The 20,165-nt window shown below is 33.5% G+C and overlaps 1 protein-coding gene and 1 pseudogene across 1 annotated transcript; both read right to left on the reverse strand.

The window, feature by feature from the left end:
* Positions 1-7,820: 7,820 nt before the first annotated feature.
* Positions 7,821-9,065, reverse strand: LOC120195767 (expansin-A10-like). Its single transcript, XM_039197690.1, has 3 exons — positions 8,892-9,065; positions 8,321-8,633; positions 7,821-8,241 (listed from the first exon to the last, which is right to left on the reverse strand). Exons 1-3 carry the CDS (start codon positions 9,034-9,036, stop codon positions 7,938-7,940), a joined length of 762 nt encoding a protein of 253 aa, XP_039053621.1. The 5' UTR covers positions 9,037-9,065; the 3' UTR covers positions 7,821-7,937.
* Positions 9,066-14,384: 5,319 nt separating this feature from the next.
* On the reverse strand, positions 14,385-18,079 carry LOC120195772 (annotated as a pseudogene).
* Positions 18,080-20,165: the final 2,086 nt, after the last annotated feature.

Here is a 20,165-nt window from a genome sequence, read left to right on the forward strand (position 1 = left end):
TCAAAGAATGGAACTAGTAGAGGAGGGAGAGTGTTTGGCAGAATATGGTGAATTTAGATCCTAAGTTTAATTTAGTCTTAAAAAATTCTAAAATTCTCCATTGAATCATTGAATTTCGTATTTTATTCGATTTAGTCTATACAACTTCTGATCAGATCCAATTAAGTCCCTAAAGTTCTATTTTTTTAATTAAGTCCCTAAAGTTCTATTTTTTTTAATTAAGTCCCTAAAGTTCTATTTTTTAATTAAGTCCCCAAAATTCAAGTTTAACAAAAAATGACTCAATTAAAATTGAAAATAAAAATTTAACCCCAATTGAAGGAGTGAAAACCAGCCTTCGCTACCTTTGGCTTGTAGTAGTTAATTAATCAGTGTCAAAATCATTGTGCTAATTTTGTCTTCAAAATCACATCACTTTCCATGGTAAAAAAAATATAGCCACTGTCATTATAATCTACACATTCCACCACAGTAATCTCAAATTACACAAACGTATCGACAACGAAGGCTTCAATTTTATTTTGTCTATAGTTTACTGTCTTGAAAATAAACACACGACTATATATTCCATTTATTTACAGAGGAATATATTTATATATGTACATAGAGACAGATTAGAAATGAAATATGTAAGAAAGAAGGAGAAGAAAACTTGAGATGACATGGCAGTCTTAACAGATAATACTGAGGTCAGTGACCAATCCCTGGGCTTGGAACATCACCTTGTCTCTTGTAGAAACCATTGTAATCATAATCATCAGGGACTTGAACATATCCTGAATAATCGAAAAGCCTTGTTCTTCTTGTTGTTGTTGATTCCATATGGCATGCAGATGCAGGCTCACAACTCCACCTAAATTTGCTGCTGCTAAACATAATGGACACTACAAGCAGTAGTGCAATCACAAGCATCAGCTCCTTCTTTGCCATCTCGCAAACTGCTCAGTTTCGGATTAATATGAGCAGGTTAGTTTTGAAGGAAGGTAAGATATAGCCAGCTGAATACTTCGCAGGCCACTTACCTGGTAGCATCATGATTATAATGAGATAAATAAGTATTATTGCGTTCATAAGAAGTAGGGCCACAATAATCATGATAACAGCCATCGAGCACACAAATCAAGTGCGTGGGTACGACATTTGATCTGTTCGAACCTCGGACGTGATAGATGGTCAAACTATGTATTCCAATTAAGTTGGTTATAGCATTTCAACGTTACGGGTTAACTGATTTATGTTTTATTCACTTTTCTTTATTGATTTTGAAAAAATATATAATATATGATCACTTTTATTTTTATTTAATTAAGATATAATTGCAAGGGTTAATTGCAGTTGACAGATTAGGTGTCGTGACAGTTAAATATTTTGGTATAATCACATATTTTGTCTACGTTATTTACCTCAATTTAGTTATACTTTTAATAAATAAAAATCAATTTAATCCTCCAATCGAATGATGCCACATGTCATTGGTGTCATGTGTCATCATTCGGTTGGAAGACTAACTTTATTATATATAAAAAACGAAGAATATGTAAATAACAATGATCAAATGTGTGATTATATCAAAATATTTAACTATCACATCACCAAATCTGCCAACTGTTAACGACAGTTAACCAGTGGTGACATCTTAATTAAATAAAGGCTTACATATACAAAAGGTTCCCAACGTATGTCTTTCGTTCTAGTTTAGTACCTAACGTTTGTTTCGTTCTAGTTTGATGCCTAACGTTTCATTTCGTAACTCAAATTGGGTCAGACCGTAACGGACTGTTAAGTGACATGTTTCACAACCTGGTAATTTTAAAAATTTTATTTAAAATTTAAAAATTTAAAATTATATATATATATATATATATATATATATTAAAAAAGAAAACACAAATTTTGAAAGAAACCTAAAACTTTGAAAACTTTCATTTCAACCCCTAAACCCACGTTGGCCATCACCTTTTGCCGTCGATGAAGCTCCACCCGACCTCCCCTCCCCTCAGCGACAAAAACACCCATGAAATTGTGACCGATCGACAGTTGATCGACCGTCAAAATCGTTTGGGATCGTGATTTTCATCATAGGGTTAGTAGGGTATAAACGTTGATTTGTCATCGATTAACCGTCAATCGATCACGATTTTATGGGGGTTTTGGTCGTTGAGGGAAGGGGAGGTCGAGTGGAGCTTTGTCGACGGCAAAAGGCCGCGGTCGACGTGGGTTTAGAGGTTGAAATGAAGGTTTTCAAAGTTTTGGGTTTATTTCAAAATTTGTGTTTTCTTTATATATATATATATATATATATATAATTTTAATTTTTTTAAATTTTTAAAAATTACAAAGTTGTGACACATGTCACTTAATAGGAAAATTAACGTCACTGACGGTCCGAACACCTAAATGAGTAACGGAATGGAACGTTAGGCCTCAACCTGGAACGAAATAAACATTAGGCACCAAACTGGAACAAAAGGCATACGTTGGGCATCTTTTGTATATTTAACCCTTAAATAAAAATGAAAATGAACACGTCTTAGTTAAATAAAAATGAAAGTGGCCACATCTTAGTTAAATAAAAATAAAAGTGACCATATATTATGGTTTTTTTTAAATCAATGATGCAAGTGGACAAAACTCAAACATAAATGATCAGTCATATAATTAAACCAACATTACACCCACTTTAGTCAATTATTTTTTTCTTTTGAATAGTGTGAGACTACAATTGTTTGACTCTAATTATTTCTACCAAAGGAAACAATATCCGGTAAAGCTTGGCATGCTCATCTCACCCTTCTACCATAGAAGATTTCACATTCCAAATGTCAGCTAAACATGGATTAACGTATGATTTTATGTTAAAGAATAAACTTATAAAATATAGGAGTATAAGCACAAATTATCAATAAAAAATACAAATTATATAAAAAATTAAAATTTATAGAAGATGACCACCCAGCAATCTCTCCGAGTCTATCCGTGCTGCCAAGGTCCAATTGTGTTAGAACCATATTGGAACAAACCCAACATTAGTCTTTAATTTCCAGAACCAAATGGAATTTAAGTAGATCCATCAATCTCTCTAGAGGATAATAACTTGTCAGCATATAATAACTTGTCAGCATCAGTCCATACACTAAGTCTCGGCCAATGGCCCATCGGCTTATGCATTGATGATGCCCATACCTACAACTTAACAAACATTCATTCCTTACCAAATATCAGACATGAAAAGAAAAAGTTTAAATATGGATTTCATCCCTTACCAAATGTTGATAACTTTTAAGGATCTAATCTTCATAATTTATAAAAGTTGAAAAATTAATTTAGTTGTCTTGATGGTAAAACATGTGAAATTGAACTACTAATTTTTGTTAATAATAAGCACCACATCGTTAATTATCGTTAAAGGGTAACATGACATGCTAAATTAATAAAAAAAAGTCTTAGTTGTCTCTTAATTATAATTTATTGATGGGAAAAATTAGGGTATGGTGGCTTATGGCGGTTCATCCCTTAGATTTAGATAGAGAATCATAGCCAATTACTCGATGGAAGATAAATAGAGAGCAGAAGGCGTTTCAGTAGTCGTCGAGAGAGAAAGCCGGAAAGAGGGTAAAGACATCTTTTTTAGTCTTACATGGTGACTTATATATATTGGTCCTTAATTTTGATGTCAGTCCTAGATTGATTATGGTTATTTGTTGGTTGACAGTTAAATAGATTTGACTATCAGACAATGAATTGCAGATAATACAGGTCTGTCGATGGCCACATCAAGGTGTTGTAACTTTTTACAGGGTACATAGTTCTGACCACTTCAAGGAACACTAGAACTTTGGAGGAACAACAATTGAAATGTGATTTTCGACATAGATTCAAATAAGGTACAACATATCTAAAATTTCATTTTTAATAATTTTAAAATTTGTAGGCTACAATTTAAAAAAATTAAAAAATTAGAAAATATATGAAGAATTCAAAATTTAATTTTAAAATCATAAAAACATTTCACCAAATTGTAATTTTTTAAAAATCATATATTAAAAAACATTCACTCGGATCATTTAATATGCACTATGCAACATATCTATTCTTAATTGATTAATTAATTAAATTTCAATAGTTATATAAAGAAATTAAAGCCGTGATATTATTCATAAATTTGTTCAAAGCTTGAAGTAAAGTCACGAGTCTATATGTGTTATAGAAAAACAATAGGAGAGCTGAGCGTACATGGTCATGGTCGGTTGAGGTAGTTGAGTCATTTTACCAGCAACGTGCAGTGTTAGGTGCTCATTAAGATATTTCAAATCACAACAAACACGTGTCTCACTCAACTAATTAAATCCAGTTTAATTAACGATAATCCCTATTAACATCTCTAATTACATTTTAATTATACAATGTATTGGAGCATTTTCAGAACCATCCTACACAACTTGTATCTGATTATTGTATGCTCATATCTTCAATAATTAATTAAAGAGTTCGTTTTGCTGCCCTTTACGCGCGGCTTCGAATTCCAACTGGAGCACTTCGTTTTTTCTTTTAACTTTTACATAACAAGAGAACTATATATAGGACTCCAAGGAGATTTAAACTCGAGATTTGTCAGAAATTACATAAATAATTCTATTTCATAAGCAATTGTGTTCGAAGAGTCGTCCTCGTAATGTACCTATGCGGTATTGATATGAATTAGCAAATCAAATAGATTGGTTACCGATGTTGTTCGCTAAGATAATACTGGATAAAGATTGTTTGTTATGAAGAAACCATTCAACAAATCGATTCTTGATTCAATCAGTCCGATTGATGTTCCAACAGCATTGTATTTAGTAGGATAGAAAGTTCCCACTTCTTAAAGAATTCAACTAATTAGAATGTAATTCCAAGGTTTGCCATATGAAAATTAGTTTATTTTCTTTGGAATGCAATACTACCTTGAGAGTTATTTTCTCACAAACAATGAAAGTGATTCCCTAAATAATTGGTTATAAAGTTACTTTCTCATGCACGTGGAAAGTTTAAAAAAATTAAGTAAATTAATCTTATTTTATTAAAGAATATGTTTTAATTGTTTTAATAGTTTGGAGTAATTATAAGTATAGTATCTATTCAAAATCTTTATTAATCATTTACAATATATGCACATCCTACATATACAACTATACATATTTAAGACTAAAAAATAGAACGACACTTGTCTTTTAAAATAAGAAAAATTGTATATCTAAATTTAAAAAATATATATAATTTTAATTTTTTAATTTTAAATAAAAAATTTAAATTATCAGGTTGTGACACATGTCATTTAATGGGAAAATTAACATTCTTACTGGCCGAGGCACCTAAATGGGTAACATTTGTAACGTTAGACGCATGGATGAGACGAAAATTAGTTTAGGCAACCTTTTGGAAAATAGATATAGTTTGGGCACTTATTTTGGTATTAAGCCTTAAGGGTGAGCAAAACTCGACTCAATTTGACTTCGAGTTGTAATTTCATAAACTCGACTCGAAAAAAATTTCAAGTTCAAATCGAGTTGTAAAATGCAACTTGAATAACTAAAATAACTCAAAAATTTTAGTTATTAATAGATTAATTTTCAAGTTTGAGTCGAAGTTTGAATCGAGTCCCTCGATTTTTTATGGTATATGTAAATCACATATGAAGAAAATACGAAAAAAATATATATGTATTGTATATGATTATAAAATATCATTTAAATTGAAATAAAATAATGTCATAATATTGTAAATATTTATAATTAAATTTAAATAGAAACTCGAAAATTTGACTCGATGCGAATTTTATAAACTCAACTCGAAAAAATTTCAAGTCAACTCCGAGTTATGAAATAAGACTCGTCAACTCGAAATTTTTTTACTCGACTCGATCGAACGCTCACCCCTATTAAGCCTTCTTTTTATTTCTATAAACTTTTTATCTTAACTCTATATCCATTTTTATTTATAATCATTGAAGAATTATAAACAATAATTTATCTCTTAATCACTAACTCAATCTATGTGAAGATTATATTTACTCATTACTTTATTACTTGTTTCGATTATATATTTGCACGAATCACTCATCTATATTTATACGCAACAAATCCTTATTTCAATCAACACCAAATCATACATCATCAAATTTCTAGAAATCTCAGTTGAGAACATCTAAGAAAAATCATTAAATCCTAGAACTCTCATTTTAATTTGTCAAACCAAATTTAAAAATCTCTTAATAAGTTTACATCATCTAGATATCAAATATTAATCAAGAAAAAAATTACCATTTTGAATTAAAATTTCGAATGAAAAATCTATAAAAATTGAAAATCATATTTAGAAAAATCAAACTTTGATCTAATTAAAAGCAAAATCACTTAAATAAGTGATATACGAAGTAAAAGAATCCATTATTTGTACGAGGGAGAAGCTGTACAAAGTGATAAAAGTAGGGCACTATTACGTAACCTAGAAGGACTATAATTAGTAATTACAGAGTCATAAAAGGTTGTGTTTGTATATGGCATGAAAAAAAAAGTGATAAATTGTGAAACCGAATGGCCATTAGCAACCAAAGCAAAAGGACATGACATATAGACGTTGGCCATGTTAGTGGTTAAGTAAAAAAAAACATGGCAACTTAATTTTCTGTGACTTGCACGCTTGAATCTTTGCTTATTTTCTATTTGCTTAGCTTAGGCTAGGCTGCATGTTTACTCCCCAAATCTAACTAACCCTACATTGAAACTTACTAAAAAATATATATAACTTACTTTAAAGTTAAAAAAATTAGAAATTGAAAATGTAATAAAAATTATAATATTTTAGGTAGTTTGCCCTAGAATTAAACATGAGTGAGTTGAATTTGGGTCCCTTTAAGAGGGTGTTTGGATCAAGGAATGTGAGATTCCCATGGGAATGGAATCCACATTCCCATGTTTGGTTGGTCGGGAATCTCATTCTCGGTAATGTTTTATTACTAATAGTAGATTTTTTGGGGTATATTATCAGGAATGTCATTACCTCCCTTTCCTTAGGTATTGTTGTATTACCGGCGTTTTGGACTAAAATGCCCTTAATTTTTTTTCCTCAAAAATATCATTCTTCTGTCATTGAATAATAAAAAATTATACGAATGTTAAATTAAAAAATTATCCTTAAACTATTTTAGATTTACAAAAAAAAGTCTATAATTAAAATTTATATAAAGTTCAGGGGTTAAAATAAAATTTTACCCTTTCATTAAGCTTTTTTATATTTTCAATTTTGTAAAAAATATATATATAAATTTTATGAATTTAATTTTTTAAAGAAAATATATAAATATTTTCCAACATGATAAAAAAACAAAACTATAATAAGGACAATTTGGTCAAATATACAATCATCTATTATTCCTTTAACCAAACACGGTATTACTGCTAAACCAACCAAACACAAAATATATCATTCTCAGTAATCTTATTCACTGATAATCTTACATTCACACTGGTAATCTTACATTCCGTGAACCAAACGCACCTTAAGAGTTTTACTGTGGTAAAGGATAGTATATTTCTCACAAATGATTCGAACTCGAGTATCATTCTTTAATATACGTATGTTTATCCAAATTAAAAAAATAAATACTACTCAAATAAAAAAGAGAGAGGCGATAATTGGGACCTATAATCAAATCCATTCAACGTTGCAATATTCCAATATGATATTTAGTTGATGGCTATGAAATAGACAAAAGCCAAAACAATAGAGTACATGTATTTAGTGTTTTACTTAAAAACTATGTAGATCACAATTTCTTAAGAAAAAAAGGCCTAGCGGGTGCCCAATTAACCACCTCAGCAATAGACAGCCACCACTTGGAGACACAGAGCCTCTCAAATACCTTCCCCTATCTCCAGCAATGGCTATTGCAAACTCCTCTAAAACTGCCCACCTTCAAATGTTTGTCCAAACTGCCAATTCCCAGGTGCCACGTCGTAGCTGGTGACTGTCCTTCCGTCACTGGTGGTCACTTGGAAAGACAAGCTCTGGCCATTCAGGTAAGAGTTACTCTGCCAATTTTGGCCCCAGTTTCTAGACATTGATTGCCATCCTGTCTTGGAGCCCTTGATCGACACAGAATGTACATCTCCTGCACCTCCAACGTTTGTGATCAACACCAAGTTGAAGTAAGAGTGGCCGTTGATTGTAAACCTGATCCTTCCTTTCTTCACACAGGGGACCCTGTTTAATTCACGCCAACATTTTTATTACGAATGTTTATGGATTTATTCGAAAAAGGGTGTGGGTTGTGGATGCTTACCTTCTGAATGAAATCGGAACGATTCCGGCGCGGTATTGAGCGATTTGCATGAAGGCAGGCTCCGCCATGTCGAAGTGTTGGAGGGGAGGATTGCACCACCCACCGTTGTCGTTGGACAATGCCGGGTTTGGTGGGCAGAAGTTGGTTGCGGTGACGATTATGGAACCGGGCAGGCACCATTTGGGGTCATTGTCACACCTCATTTCGTAGCACGAACCGCAGCTCAACCCATTGTTGAACAAGGCTGTGCTGAGTGCTGCGGTGTTGGTCCCGTACCCTTGGCTGTACAAGTTGCCGTATCCACAGGCACCTCCTGAAAATAGCATAGCAGTAAGCCATTTGATGTTAGTTACTGCACTTTTGGGAATTCAAACTTTGCTTTAACTTTTCACTACTTTTTCACGTTACACGTACTAAGCAACTTCTCCGGTTAAGGGATGGTTGTTATCTTTAGAGATTTCGGGTTTGAGACCGTCATTTGTAAATGATGTTTGAGCGTTAAATATAAAATAATTAAGAGTTTCTTAAAGAGATAATATCTTGTAAAAAAAATACTACTTTTTAAGCTCACCCATTGTGCCGGATGCGTCACCTCCGCCATAGAACGTAGCATGGCCGCCTTGCCATCCTCCACCGTAGTCACCGAAGACGCTTGGTAGGCAAAAGTTGAAGACAAATAGTAGAAGAGAAGTTGCAGGAAGTGCTGTCATTGCCATTGTGAATGTTAACTAAAAGGGTTGTGTTTGATGGTTTGTGAGTTGCTGGTTAGGGGGAAAGGGGGGTTTATAGGAAATGAATGGGAAAAAAGGGTAGGGGGCGGTGGAGTTTAATAGAAAGAAGAGATAAGTTGAGGGACGAAAACATATTTTGAGGTCATTTACAAGGGATCAAAGCCTGCACATGGTAATGTTCCAGTTAGACTACCAACCCTCTCATGGGCCCCACCTCCCACATGCATTTCTCCTCCCGTTTCGATCTTGTTCTTGCCTTGTCTCATTCACTATCCAAAAATAAGAACAAGAAGGCTAATAAAAGATAATGATTACTGTTATACTAGTTCCATACGTCCATTGTGCACCATCTAAAGTACTGTTTCGGAGTTAAAAGACCCTTGTTATCATTGACGTCCACAATCATGGTCTCCTTGTTATATATCAAGGATTCGACTATAGATTTATTAGACGACATCTCCTTATTCTATTAACTCTTTGTTTTCTTCTACCATGGCTTCCCCAGTAGATTTGCGTAGTGCTCTCCCTGGAGAAATCTTTATTGCCTTTGATGTGGGGCTGCGAGCTCGTCTTTTCCCGGTCTACTTTGGTAGGCTACAGGGGGATGAAATAAGGGAACATTGTAATAATTTTATTTTGAAGAGTAGAAGCTGTCCCATTTGTAAAACTCACTCGTTGTAGACAAATTCGGGTTTTGGTGAATCAATGACCAATCAACGCATTCAATACGGGAAAACCGGTAACAAGGACATGTCTGGTCTTGAAATGTGAATGTATTTTAATGTTGCTTCAGAGGTTTTGATTGTAGGAAAATAAAAATTCCCCTTGGCCTTGCCATTTATTACACTACAACTGAGACCTTCATCTTCAGCTATCTAAACAGGGAAAGCCTGCCAACCTCAAAGCAACGAGCATCTGAGCTTAACACCTAATGATATTCTAATACACAGTTGAAATAGTTTAAAATAAAATTTCATTATAAATATCCATGAAGTAGTAAGAGAGAGAGAGAGAGAGTAAAAATTAAGAATCATTTGTCGGCAATTTGATCATCATTGATTGATGATTAAAATCATTAGCATACGTGGGAGATTTAATATTTTTTTTTCATAAACTTGAGAGGATTGGCAGTTATGAGAATGATTAAATTACATCTTTGTTTAAGTATTAATTATTTTTTCCACAATTTTAGGGGATTATAATTTAATATATTTGTAATATTTTTTAATTCATAGAAAATATTATATACATTTTACGTGTATAATTATTCAAATTTAATAATTTTAGAGAAAACAACACTACTAAAGTTATATATGGGTTTTTTAAACATGAAAAGTAAATAAATAAATTACATACCAACAGTGATTTAAAATACTAATTCCCTTAATTAAGATCATAAATTCAAATTTTAACATACATGAATGGAATAAATTATATAAAAAGATCGTCTGATAATAGATATATACAACACTCGATCTAAATTAAGAAACAAATAAATAGATATATTATTAATAGTAAAATAAGAAAGACAGTTAATTAAAATTCTGTTAAAAAGGAAAGATGAGACTTGATTAGGGATGGAAGGGTCCCTACCATGTTAGGGAGCACATGGAAGGCCGGGGTTCACGGTCCAAGCATCGTTTTCATATGAATTTATATGGTTTCAGATTCTAATCCTATACTGATATAAGATTAAATAAAAAAAATGAGATTTGACACATGACTATGATTTGATTTATAATATTTCACATCAGTCGGTAAGAAGGAAATATTTTCATAGCCTTTTTCTTTTTGGAATATGAAAGGTTTACCCTTTTCTTTTTCTTGAACTTTTTCTAAGTTGATTTAGATTTAAATAAATATATTTTGTTTTCATTTTTCTTCACATATTTTAAAATATTTATTTTTATGTTTTCATGATACAATTGTTCATTTATTTTCATTACACAATTTTATCTATCGTTATAATAATTTTACATATCGTATTGTATTCGTCACGATTCACTTATTGATCAGGTAAGGTTGACGGTCTCATACAGGGATGGGTATGAGACCAGAATCTGACGGGTTTCGACCTGACCCGACCACATCGGGTCGGATTTAAAAAAAGGATTCGGTTTTAGGGTGAAAAATAACCGACCCGATCCAACCTCGAAAAAATATAATTTTACCTTTTATTTAGAGATAATTGCAATAATACCCTTCTATATATTATTTTTTTCAATTAAATATTTATTTTTTATTGAAGAAAATATTTTTTAATAAATATATTATTTCAGGTCGGTTTCAGATTTTATCTCAAAAGCGTAGGTTGGGTGGATAATTTATAATTTAGGGTTGAGTCGGGTGGATCGAAAATATGACCCGACACTACCCATGTCCATCCCTAGTCTCGTATTGTTAGATCTTTTTTTACAATAGTTTATCAATATATTCAGAATCATTTTATAGAATAATCTATTAAATTGGTTATCTCAAACCCCATGCCTACATTAAATTAATATTTTGTCTAAATTCAAATATAGACCGAAAAAGTATTGATATTTAATTATTTTTTTTAAATAAAACATGTATTTAAGGAAAGATTTTTATTTTTATTTTCTTCACACCCTTTGAGTTTCATGTTGAATTTGTGTTACTTTTTCTACCTTGCCTTTTAGTTAATGAAATCGTAATTTTTTATTTTTATTAAAAACATTTCAAATTGAATCTATTAAGTGGACTCGGTGGTTGAAGGGAGTGTTGTTCTCCTTAGATATCTCAGGTTTGAGTTGTTACGTCTGCAGGGTGTGTTATCAATGACTAAAAGAGATTAAAACATATACTATCTTGTAATTATCCTAAATTATTTTTAAAAAATAAAAATTTTCTATATAAATTTATGTTATTATATGAATCGGATTAAAGATTTGTGAGAAAAAAAAGCTCCCACCCCAATATTTATGGGGACAACATTAAGCAAAGCTTGAAATGAGAATGAGATCCACATAAAAGCCATGGGAAAGATTATCCAAATGTTGTGTGTTAGGAGCCATTGAGAGTACCCTTTACAAGGGATTGTCTCATAGCCCCCACTTGCAAAGAGCCTAACATCATCTCATTTCCCTACAAAATCTCCATTTCATTGGGAAGGGGACCATTCAAGGCAAGTGAACAGTCAATTTACTCACTTATTTCAGCCACAAATATAACCCACTAGGGAGGTTAAGAAGGTTGAACCCCTTCCCATGTGCATTTAATTGGAACCTATGGTTGTAGGGCTGCTTTGACCCTCATAAGGTGGCAAGCTTGTTAAGTTTGGTGTCCCAAACCACTGATTTTGTCCACTATTCAAACTATATGTTCCATTTGGTAAAAAACATCACCGTCCTACCACAATGTATTTATGATCGAGTTTGTTATGTGAAAGGGAAGTGATGACCATGGATGTACATGCTTTTATACCTCTACCCTTCTTTTTTATGACCTTTATTGCAATGATCAAATTTTTAAATAAAAAATGTGTTTTAATTTTTGAGAAATACAAGATTTTTAACTCACAGGAAACAATATCTAATAAAATACATTTAAAAAATATATAAATGATTATATATATAGGCATGATCCGTTTACACTGTGTAAAACTAATAAGTTTTACACTAACTTAGTGGTTATATTTAAATAAATAAATAGATTATATTTAATTAAAATTTATAATCCATAAATAAATATCTTTTAGCTCACAATAAAACAACTCTTTTACCTTGATCTCAAATTCTAAACTTTGAACACTAAACCTTAAACCTTAAACTTAAAAAGAAAAAAAATATATTATTTTACTGTTAAAAATATTATTTATGAATTATAAATTTTAATTAAATATAAGTCATTTATTTATTTAAATATAATGGTTATAAATTAGTGTAAAGCATATTAATTTTATATAGTATAGATGTATCCTAACCCTAGGGGTGGCAACGGGGCGGAACGGGACGGGGCGAGACGGGGGCGGTTTTGCATTATCCATTTCGTCTCCAACACTTACGGGTATTGTTTTGGGGATTTCCCATTATATGTTTCGGGGATTTTTTCTCCCTATACCCATCCCTCACGTATCCCTATGGGTTTCGGTTAATTCACATCCCAAAAAATAAACAAATATTTTTAAATCAATATAACACATAAAACTTGTAAAATATATCAGATTGTATCAAATTGGTCTTTATCTATAATATGAAAGTTTCAAACATCAATATTCATCTAACATCAAATGTATATGTACAATCTTAACAATTTTCAATCTCAACAGATCAATGTATATTAAATGAGAAAATATCTAAACTTCAATTTTAGTTCATTTGAAATGTAACAGTGACAACACATAATCTCACAATCTTATTATATATATTATTAAATATATATTAAAGGTATATAGATAAATGATTATAAATATATTTTTAAAATTTTGTAAAATGTCGAGGATCCCTATAGATATTTTTCGGAGATCCCCATAGTTATTCACACGAGTATGGTTCGGTTATCCTCAAGGTTTAGATAAACAATCCCCGTCCCCATCTCCATTTGAGCTTTATGGATAAAACTTTCCTCATTCTCATCCCCGTGGATGAAATTTCGATTATTCCCTATCCCTATTAATTCGAATCACCACGATTTTCGGTTTTTTCCACCCAATTGCCACCCTACCTTACCCATATATCGTCTGATATAATATTAAAAAACCAGATTTTATTAAAATTGATCGCATAGCTTGAAAACCGGTGATCACTTGATATCAATTAAATTAAGGAATTAATCAAGAAAATTAAATTCAATTAATTTGGTCGATCAGATTCAAATATAAAGTTTTGAGGTGTCACCATTTCAACTTTAATTTTGTTTTCAAGTATCATTCCTTCACGATCTATTTTTTTGTTCGTGGCTTTGATGTTGTCTTCATTGAACTTCGAACTTTATTACAACTTTTTGAAATTTCTTTTGAATCTGAATTCTCTCTTAACCTGATGTAAAAATGACGAAGATATTGAATCGGTAATCGATCAATTTGGTGTTTGCATGAACAATCAACGGTAACGCCTCCTTTTTTCTCTGAATTGAAATAATATATGAGGTGTACGAACCAAACGATCTCAATAGTAAAATAATTGTTGTTTTTCTTGAAGTACAGTTCGAGCATCATGAATACCAAGAGTAACGTTCAATGCCAAATGGTTTGAAGAAATACAAACATGCAACTAAAACAACAACAATCTGAAGAAATTCACTAGCAATACAACTTTAAAACAATATTTAATCGACAATACAATGGGAGATGCTAGAATAAGACGTTGCATTGATAAACGCCCATGGATAAAACTTGTAACCCGATATAATTTCTCCCAAAAGGAAAAAAAAAATCAAAATTCACAACAAAAGAATCACATTAAAGGAATTGAATTCAAATGACTAGTACCTTTCCATGTCAACGAGGTCAGTCTATGAACAGTCCAACAAATAGGGGAGGGAGCAAGGTGTAGATCACAGAATTTGTAATCATACTTTTCCACTGCTTTCGGCGGTAGAAATTAGAGGGCCTTCGGATTTCACTAAGTCGAACCCCTGCTACTGATATCAAGCCCTTGCCAGAGGCCAAGAGGATCTCGATGCATCATATCAGCAAAGGCATGCAAGTTGGAGTTGGAGGCAGCTACCATAGAAGGACATGGAGTCAATAAGTTAGATTGGAAGTGATGAAATGGTGGCATGTGTATATTCTGGGGAGAAAGGAAAGATGATTGGGTGTATGATATATGCTGCATTCCTAAATTAAAGGTATATGTCGCTGTTGTTATCTCTCCGGTAGCAGTCTTGAGCCTCTCTACTTCTTTCTTCAACGCTTCATTCAGAGCTGTAATAAAAAAGGGACTCTAAGAAAAACTATAAATGAAATACCAAGGAATTGATACAATCATGACTACTTATCTGCCTACATGTAAATGGACAATATTAGATTTAATGCTATCTAAAGCCTGGCTTTAAAATTAATGCCTAGAACACTACTTAAAATGGGCATCCATAGTTCTGACTAATTCAATGCCAGTTATTATCATTACTAACATTCAACTTCTGTAGGAAATGAACATGCACATGAATATGATTGTGCATATAATCCTGAAAGCATGCCTCTTGGACAGAACGTACCATCACATAGGTGAGCCTGTTGTTCCATTTCTTGCAGCCGAAGCTTAAGCTCAGTGTTCTCAGTACTCAAGCCTGTCGTATCTCTCTAGAATATACACACAAATTCAGACTGTTAATATTTAGGTGTTATAATAAGCAACATAAGATGGTCAACAAGGAAGACTGACCCCTCCACTGTACCACTTTTAAGGATTTAGAATTAATCCTCATACGAACCCCTATCCTTTATCAAATAGTGACGGTATAGATTTTTTATTGTAATATAAGTTGACATGAGAAAATTGTGGCAACCTGGAATGACACATGGGGTTATTTTAGTTTTTATTCTTTATTATAATTAAATAACAGAACTTAATAAAAATGTATTCAACGGTAGAACAGAAAAATAACACAGAAGCATGTGGCCATCTGGCCGAAAAATTGCATTTGTTCACGCCACATCACTCAATCTGACAGCAGAAATTCACATCATGACCAATTAGACCGTCACATTTGATAAAAGTACAAGGATCAAATTCACTGAAATCACAGAAGAAGGGACTAGATCCTTAATGTGATATAGTACAAGGGAGTGTCAAAATATAATGGCATTTCCGGAAAATTGGATGCCTTCAACAGATAAGAAGCATGTGAAATCAGGAAGTGATAAGAACTAAAGCCCCAATTGTAAAACTCTTTCAATTTATTTGAAAATACAATTGCCGAATATTGATTGTTTAATATGTAGATATGAGATTCTCATACGGAATGCAAACAGCAGCAAAAACAAGACCCAAAATTATGTAATGAGACATGAAAGTGTTTGACAAAAACCTGGAATAGGGTTAGGTGTGTGGACAGAGTAGTTGCTTCAGTTTGAAGTGTTTGGACTTTCCTCTCCAGTTCAGACATATATAGGGCTTTCCTTTCTTTAGAGCGGGTAGCTGACCTCCGATTTGCAATGATCCTACAAAAATAGTATGTACTTTGTTAGCAAAAACTTCAGTGCCAACCTAATCCCACCACATGACGAGATTTGCCAAATTTATTTTAGCAAATTTTGTTCCAACTAAAGGTGAGGTGTGTTAAGTGGATAGATGAGAATCCATCTAAAGGTCAGCCACCTCACTAAACTAAACGCTTATGCTTTTAAGGCAAGATACAAGTTATCATTACTATATATGAGAAAATGAACAACAGAAAATGTTACAGCATTCCAGATATTGGAAATCAGAGTGGAATTCCTTACCAATCCCCACTACCACAAATTCTGAAGTTTAGAAAGAACAGCTCATTGCTTTAAATCAAACTTAAATGAAAGTAGAAGTGCTCAAATGTGCCAAAATTCCAATTATAATTTTAACGAATCCCATAGCTACCAATAAGTCTTTTTATTGACTGTTTGAGTGATATTGAACAGGTCGGTAATTTGTGATATGCTAATGGTAATGTAAGGAGATAGTATGCAAAGCAAATTCTGATCTAATTACTAATAATATTAATCCGTTAGAATTCATGGCATCTATTAAACGATAATCAAAGCAGAAAAATCAGGAAAAATAAATTAGATCACATTTCCGAAGGAAATGGAAAAAGAAAGCAAACCATTGAGAAGCCCGTATAAATTGAAGATAAGTGGTAGTTCACATGAATTTGATTCATAAAATTGCATACATTTAAGTTCTCGTAAATAAAACTTCCTAATATAACAAAATTTCTTTCATCAAGGGGTGAGAAAAGTGAAGGGGAAACAAGAAATTGAGCTAAGAAACATCAATTCTTAAAGGAGCAGTTATAATTAGGAAAAAGAACTCATAATTGACATGAATTGATTAAATAAAATAAATACTTTTTAGAAATTCTACCAATCCTCATATTTCTTTCTAAATTGAAAACGAAGTTTCAACTTCGTTCTTCACTTTACTTCCTAAACTGCCCCAAACCCCATTCACACACAGCCAAAAAAGAAGAAAAGAAATCATTTTTTTAAAAAAAATCAGCTTTACCATCATGATAAACAAACACTAAAACAAAACCATCATAATTCCTTTGGGGGGGGGGGGAAGAGCTAAATATATTTATCATAACCGTTTATAACCCAAAAATACAATTTCTTTCAACAAGAACATGTCATCATCTTCGTCTAATAGTTTCGATGTATACAGAAACGAAAATAAACAAGAAAAAAAAATAACTTTATACAAAAAGCTACAAATTTACAACTTCTTCAATATCATAAGTACCTTAAACCAAATGCATTAAAACCCAAAAAAAAATTGTGGGGGGGGGGGGAAATAGAATTGATTCCCAAACCTTTTAGCTCTCTTCGGGTCAACAGCCCACAATTCAGCAAGCTGATGAGGAGCCATGGCTTTCTTAGCTTCGATTGACTCCATTATCGACCACCCATCAACCGAATTACTATACCTATGCCTTCCATTCCTTCCTCCATTATTATTCTTCTCCCCGTGGTCGGACCCACCAGTCATTTCCTCTCGTTTCGGGTTCTGAGCCGATCCACCGCTCAAAGACCCAGCAGCTAACTCTCCTTTGTCGACTACAATTGATGATTCCCCTAGTTTATCAATGTCCATGTAACTACAAAACAAATCTTCTTCGGATCCTAACCCATCGAACGGGTCGGAGACGAGATCCAAGTCGACTGGAATCCGAAATTGGACTTCGGATTGGGTTCGCCTGTGGTAAGAGCCCCTAAATGCGGGTGGGATAGGAAAAGACGGTATACTTTGCGGGGTTGATGGTGTATTCGAGGGAATTTGTGGATCTGGGTTCGGATTCATATTTTGCGGATCCTGCATTTCTGGTCCTTCTTTGTAGATTTGAGATCTCAGTAGGAGAACTCAGAGAGTTACAGAGCTGACCCGAATAATTTCCTTTTAAGCTTTTTGTTTTTAATCACAAATGATAGTTAAATTATAGGGATAACTGTATGTTTAGTGTCTTAATTATCACTTTTATTTTATTTTAATCACTCAATTATGTTTAATCACTTTGATTTAGTATTATGTTTTAATTTCGTTTTTGATCCCAATAATAATAATAACTAAACTGCATTTAGCATCCGTAGATAAGCCGCGTCTCATCCTTTCGACATTGGTAAGCAACCGGTTCTTAAGAATAAGCCAGAGGAAGGTATTCACACATTGGGACCCATCAAAACCCCAGGCCAAATTCCACACATTAGCCTTTCGATCCCAGGCATCATAATGGAGTTCTTGGTAAGCTGATTTGATAGTGCAATAGCCAGAGGGATTCAAACGCCAGATCGGTAAATCAGGGCCTGAATCCTTATGAGGCGGAGGGACAACAGTGACTTCATGAATAAGATCCTCGGTAAGGTACTGGAGGAATTTAGCAGTGTTCCAAACCCCATCTTCATTAGTGAAGTCTCCAACCGACTCTTCAGGGTCATAAGTACAAGCACTGCTAATGCGATCCGCCAAGGGAGGCTTCCTTGGGATCCAAGCATCGGACCAGAACCTGGTGCTCTCCCCGTTCCCCAAAGACTAGCACATATTGTTTCGGATAAAACACCATACTTTGGATAGGGAAGACCAAACGAAGGAGCAATTCCGGGCGTTGATCTGGTCAGGGAGAATGATCTTGAGTTTGTACTTCGAGCGACACAACCTAACCCACAGATTATCAAGTTGCATTAATAAACTGTAGCCAAGTTTGATTAAGAAAGCTTTATTCTGACCCCGAAGGGACTGGAGGCCAAGTCCGCGATAGGATAAAGGTTGGCAGCAGGACTCCCAGTTAACCAAAGAGATCTTAGGAGACACAGTAGTACCCCAAATAAAACGGAGAGCTATCGTCTCAATTTGATCGCACACATCTTTGGGTATGGCAACAGTCTACATGAAGTAGTTCAGAATGGTCAACAAGGTTGATTTGGCAAGAGCGATGCGCCCAGCCAAGGAGAGATTCGAAGCCACCCACTTGCTTAGCTTTGTTCGGACCTTGTCAATAACGAATTGGAATGTGCTTTTTGTGACTCTGCTATGAAAAAAAAGCATATCCAGATACGTGCCCAAATTGTAGGATCTCTGTAAGAGCAAGATGGAACAAAGGTTCGCGGCAAAGAGTCGGTCACATTGTTCAAGAAAAACACTTTGGTTTTGTTATAGTGGGCCTTATGACCTGAAAACCAGCTGAACTGGTCAAGGATGGCTCTGGTGGAGTCGCTTTACAGAAAAGAAACAGATCATCTTCAAAAAAACAAATGAGATAACGGGGACCACAAAACAAATAAATGCGAGAAAGGGGCAGCCTTGGCGGATACCTCTGGAGGGTTTAAACTCTATAGTTAGCGTTCCATTCCAAAGGATCTGCATGCTAGAAGAAGTAACTGGGTGCACGATGATCTGATGAAGCCGGGGAGCACAAGCACAACCAAAATCCCTAAGAGAATCGGAGAGAGACTCCCAGGTGACACGGTCGTAATTTCAAAGTGATTGGTCATAAATTGAAAATCCAGAATCGGAGTATAATTTCAAAGTGTAGAATCGAGTAGTAATTGCAAAGTGATTGATCTGATGATCTGATCTCCATACTAATGTATTTGTTTGTGGTGAGAAATTAAAAGTCTAGAATCGAGTAGTAATTTCAAAGCTATTGGTCATAAATTGAAAATCTTTCATAAAGGAGAAATTTTTACATGCCTCGTTAACTTTGGTTTGGACCACCCAACTTATTTGGACGATTGAAATGTTTCAGGGCTCCGTCCAGCGAAACAATGTTAAACCATGGAACTACTGAAAAACAAACTAAATGCTTTATTTAATTTTGTACCTTTTTTTTATTTTCTTCCAGTTCAATTTCTGGGATATTTCGATCCACAACCTTCAGAATTGGGAAGTTCCACCTCCTTGTCCACCATCACTCTTAAACTATCTTAATCCGAACTGCTTACAAATCAGGCAAGTTTCCTTTCC

Source organism: Hibiscus syriacus, unplaced genomic scaffold (genome assembly GCF_006381635.1).
Source record: "Hibiscus syriacus cultivar Baekdansim isolate YM2019G1 unplaced genomic scaffold, ASM638163v2 tig00117021_pilon, whole genome shotgun sequence".
Classification (NCBI taxonomy): Eukaryota; Viridiplantae; Streptophyta; class Magnoliopsida; order Malvales; family Malvaceae; genus Hibiscus; species Hibiscus syriacus.